The 5415-nt window shown below is 32.7% G+C and overlaps 1 protein-coding gene across 1 annotated transcript; it reads right to left on the bottom strand.

Moving 5' to 3' along the window:
- Positions 1-349: 349 nt before the first annotated feature.
- On the bottom strand, positions 350-2878 carry LOC137819199 (uncharacterized). Its single transcript, XM_068622973.1, has 3 exons — positions 2403-2878; positions 1766-2046; positions 350-468 (listed from the first exon to the last, which is right to left on the bottom strand). Exons 1-3 carry the CDS (start codon positions 2876-2878, stop codon positions 350-352), a joined length of 876 nt encoding a protein of 291 aa, XP_068479074.1.
- Between the last annotated feature and the right edge of the window lie 2537 nt (positions 2879-5415).

Genomic DNA, 5415 nt, shown 5'->3' with positions numbered 1-5415 from the left:
AGTTTCACAATTATCCAAATACTACTCGAAGTTGCTAAAAAGTAATTTAGTTCAAGTCAAAATAATCGATGTAAAGTAACTAAACCTCAGTCGACTTGTCTTGGTGGATTATAGGACAACGAAAATTGGTTAACATATTAACGGTAAAATTGCACTAGTCTTATTATATTCAAATAGTTTCGCATAACCGATTATAGTGGTAACAAAACTTTTCTTTTTTCATGTGATATTTGAAACTATTGGTTCAGTCCCGATGACACGAGCAGAAAGGACCATGTTTGTGCCCCCATCAACGACCAAGCTCACTCGTGCCTTGCCTTCCAGTTACCACCTTCATCAATATAAACCATCAATGTCCTGGAACATCATTATCAACGAATATAACAAACAAGGCTTTGTCATCCAAATGTTCAATATTGCAGGGATTTGCTTCATCAATCATCTCATCATTACTTCCCTCAGACTCCCCTACTTTAAATTACGGTATTATGTTCAGAATTGCAACTAAACAAGTCAACCTATTCTAATTTTGTACTTAAATAAAGTACAATACATAAATCCGGAATTACATAAACAAAATGAAAGAGAAGACAATCCTGAGCCTTTCCAATTGCTGAATTCTTTGTTACAAAAAAAAGAAGCAAATGCACACATAGATTTAAGGTAGTTCGCATATCCAGAGACATTAAGTCTTTTGTTTCTTTAGGGAACAAATAAATTTTAAGTGGGTAACATGCTGAAAGAGCGAAAGAAATTAAAATTTTGAAAATAATAGACATAGTTGTTGGTTTTTTAGAATAATTCAAAGGAAGATATTTTATTATCTTGGTTGACAATTACATTTGTAGTACTTGTAGTAACAAACTCTTTAACTAATTTTATGAGCAGTTATATAAAAATATATTAAATCAACAATTAAAACACAATTAAAACAGAATAATAAAATATCATTTTCACTTATGTGCATTTATTTGCAGTTGAAAAACAGAATTTCCAACACTCCTCTTTGATTTTTTGAACTGCAAATTCCAATCTTCTGTCTTGAGAACTCAAACTTGTTGGTTGGAAGTGGCTTGGTAAACAAATCTGCAATTTTTATTTTTTTTCATCATCGCTCTGCTTAATCTCCATTCAACACCTTTTGATTTGACATAAGGTGCAGATTCTAAAAGACTATTGTCAAAGCCTAAGCTGATCTAATAACATTTGTCTTCTTTTCCTTCCACAATGAGACCTTTAGGTTGCACAACAGAAATTTCCCCCTTCAAAAAATCCATTTATGAATGTTGATTTGACATCCATTTGATGTACCTTTCTATTTCGAGGTATGTTAACAAGCTCCCGAGTTTTGTTCTTCGCAATCATATACACCTCTTCCTCCATTGTCTTTTCCGCCTTGGGTTATTGATAACTTCTTTGTGATCAACAGGTTCTTTGTGATCCACATGTTGTTCACATATTGCAACGTTACATCTATGATATATGTCAGAGAGTAATCGATTGCCTTTAATTGGTGGATCATCTTCCATTTCAGATTTTTGCATCTTGAGAAGCCTTTGACTAGTCAGCTCCTCCTGAAATAGATCTAATGAGAAACTTTTGCCTCTCATTTGTACCTTGAACAAATCTTGTTATGTAGCATCCTTGATCAAACAGTGGTTATCTTCAAACAACACCTTGAAGCCTTTATCGAGTAGCTAGCCAACACTCAATAAATTTTGGTCTATGTTAGGTACATATAACACATCAGTAATAGTTTTAGTACCTGAATGTGTTGCTACAACAATGGTTCCTATTCCATTTACTGAAATGTGACCCCCATGGCCTATCTTGACCTTTGTGATTTGTGAAGGCTTTAACTCCTTAAAAAGTATTTTGTCATAAGTCATGTGATTTGTGCATCCACTGTCAATTAGCCAAGATGCACTTGAAATATTGTTGGAGAAACCAGTTGCAACGAAAAGTACATCCTCCTCCTCATTTGCAAATTGAGCATTTACATCTTGTTGCTCACTTTGGTTTACCTCTTGTTGCTCACTTTGGTTTCTACAAATGACAGCTTCATGCCCAAGTTGATTGCACTTGTTGCACTTAGCATCAGGTCTTCTCCAGCATTAAACGGTGGATGACCTAACTTGTTGCAATGCTTACAAGGAGGGTAATTTCTCCTTTTGTTGTTATTGTGTGCAGCAACTTCTCCATTTTCTTGATGGTTCTGCTTGATCTGGCTACCTTTGTTTCTCCAGCCACCTTCATGTTTGGCTGTTAAGGCTCCTTCTATTGTTCCATCTTGTCTCATGGCTCTTCTTTGTTCTTGTGCTTGTAAAGAATTTAAGAGCTCTGCAAGAGAAACTTTTTATAGGTCCTTTGTGTTCTCTAGGGTTGTTATGGTGACTTCAAACCTCTCTGGAACCATTACAAGCAGTTTTTTCACAATTATTGAATCTTTTAACACAGATCCAAGCAACCTCACTTTGTTGGCAATGCTTAGAAGTCTGTCAGAGTACTCTTTTACGGATTCTGACTCCTCCATTCTCTGCAGTTCAAACTCCTTGATTAGATTTAGCACTTGCATTCCACGAATCCTCTCATCACCTTCATATTCTGCCTTGAGGTAATCCCAGATTTCTTTTGCTGACTTCAAGGACATTATCCTTGTGAATACCATAGGAGATACAACTGCAAATAGACATGCTTTTGTCTTTGATCTTTTCATCTTCTTTTCCTTCTGTGATTTTATTTGTGCCACAGTAGGGTTTTCTGGAAGGGACTGAATTTCTTCTTCTACAGCTTCCCATAAATTCAATGCTTCTAGGTAGGTCTCCATACGAACAACCCACATTTGATAATTGTCTCCATCAAAGACAGGTTGTGCCATTGCTGAAAAATTGAAACCTCCTTCCATTGATGCACTCTACTAACCTCGGATCCCTCGAGAAGATTGCTCTGATACCAATTGTTGGTTTTTTATAATAATTCAAAGGAAGATATTTTATTATCTTTGCTGACAATTACATTTATAGTACTTGCAGTAACAAACTCTTTAACTAATTTTATGAACAGTTATCTAGAAATATTAAATCAACAATTAAAACAGAATAATAAAATATCACTTGCACTTATGTGCATTTATTTGCAGTTGAAAAACAGAATTTCCAACAATAGTTTTCTTGTTGGATTATGCTTTTACAAGCATTATATTAATGTAAAATATAGGAGGACAATTTTTAGGTGAATGTAACAAATTATGGAAAGGGAAGTTGTTGGATAGACATGATATGTACCAGGTCGTTTGAATTGTAGGTCAATACGCAACATGAAAAGTTTGGATTTATCTTTTCTAATTTGGTTCTCCCCGGCCAAAAAATGTTCCCAACTTTCTATTAGGGTGACTCATAAGCTAAATATAAGACAGTTCGATTGTGAGAAACCAAAAATCTTTCTTGATTATGGTTTCATTAATTATAAACTTCCAGATCTGCTATATAGATTTATGGCCAAAATACAGATTTCACTGTCTCAATATATTTCAGAAGCAATAATAAAGTGAGCTAGATGATCTATACTCTATTAGCATTGCTTAATAGGTTTTAGAAAAGGTTATCTTCTAAATCTTCTGACTTGCTCAGTAACTGATCACATACTCCACCGGAAAGAGCACAAAGCAATCTTATAAAACTATAGTTACCGATACCCCACAAGTTCAGTTAAAAAATTTAAACTGTGCTATTCATGATCAACTACAAAATGTAGAATGACCAAAACGCATAGCGAATAAGAAATATTTAGATTTTGACTAGACAAAACCAACAACAACAAGAGTAGTAAAAAGTTTGAAATTCCATTGACTACTAGCTTGTTGAAGGCCATATAAAGATTTGATTAACTTGCAAACAAGGGCAAGATAAGAAAGATTCAATCCAGTAAGTGATTTCATATAAACCTCCTCTTCTAAGTGATGACTTTCTTATTTGACAAGTGTACAAAGTCAAAAGTAATAAATTGTTCCCAAGGATGATTATCGAACCCACAAGAAACAGTTCTAAAATTTCAAGCATAATATTCAATAAGTATAAAAAGATGTGTAAAAGTTTGTTTGCATCATGAATTTGTAAGAAATTAAATAAAAATAAAGTAAATGATTTGGATTATTCAATTGAAAAAATTGGGATTGAGGTTAATCTTTCTCTCTCATTTGTATTTCAATGCATAAAAACATATAACATTTCATCTTGATTGACATTGATGCACATACACAAATCATTCATATCGATTATTCACATACAAAATTATTAAGATTGTTTCTTAAATATCGATTTCTCACATATTTATAAAATTTTTATCATTACAAACAAATGTTGTAAAGCAATTAACATTTCAAATTTATTCCTAACATTCAAATATACTAAGCATTATCATTTAAGTCATATGTTTAGAAGTACTTTCCTGTCAAATCCAAGGATCAAAATTATGAATAAAGATTCAAACTTTGAGAATGAATGATAAAACCAATCATCAATCAAGAACATAATATTATAAATAAATATCACCTTAATACATCATAGTTTGAACAAATTACTTCCAATCCCAAATGAAACACTTAGTTACCAATATTGGCCATTACAAGAATGGAAAGCAATAAAAGAAGATCCAGAGTTTTCCTCTTTGATGGTTGCCTCCTCTTTCTATCTCTGATTGTCCTCCCAATGATGTCTAAGGTTTTGTCTCACGCCTTCAATTTAACCTAATTGGGTTTGGTTTAAGTGACATTTTGCTTAAGCAAAATATTGCTTGCTTAAGCGATTTTCACGAGCAAAAGCCCAACTTCACTGGAGTGAACTCACTTAAGTAAGGCTTGTGAGAGTCTTGGGCGAGTTTTGACAGGTTTCCAACTTTGTCCTTTCATCTTATCTTTAACTTGTCCATTCTATTTTAGCCCTTTTATCTCCATCTTCCCTTAGATTTCTAAAATTAGTACAAAATTGGGAATAAATTGTTTTTATTCATCTTATAATCCAAAAATATGTAAAAAAAAAACTCAAATTGCTAAATTAGAGATGGAATTATAACTTTATTAAGAATTAAAGTCTATAAGTGCTTATCTTTTTGCATGAAATATTACTGAATTATGACACTTATCAACTCCTCCCAGTCTAGAATCTTGCTTGTCCTCAAGCATAGTAAATGAATATAAATAAATCATATTTAGGTGCAAAAAAAAATCAAAACAACTTTATTGACTAAATAACATGTTAAATTAGAAACTTATGGTGATTCCAACTTCAAATACAACAAAATATAAATACAATCAACTTCCAGGATAACAACTGAAACAATGAAATGACAATTTATCAATGAATTTCTTTTCATATTCTCACATGTAAGAGTTTCTATCAATTTTCGCATAATCTTAAC

The sequence above is a fragment of the Phaseolus vulgaris genome, chromosome 10, assembly GCF_000499845.2.
Source record: "Phaseolus vulgaris cultivar G19833 chromosome 10, P. vulgaris v2.0, whole genome shotgun sequence".
Classification (NCBI taxonomy): domain Eukaryota; kingdom Viridiplantae; phylum Streptophyta; class Magnoliopsida; order Fabales; family Fabaceae; genus Phaseolus; species Phaseolus vulgaris.
The sequence above is the reverse complement of the archived record's forward strand: the minus strand, read 5'-3'. Positions and strand labels throughout refer to the sequence as shown.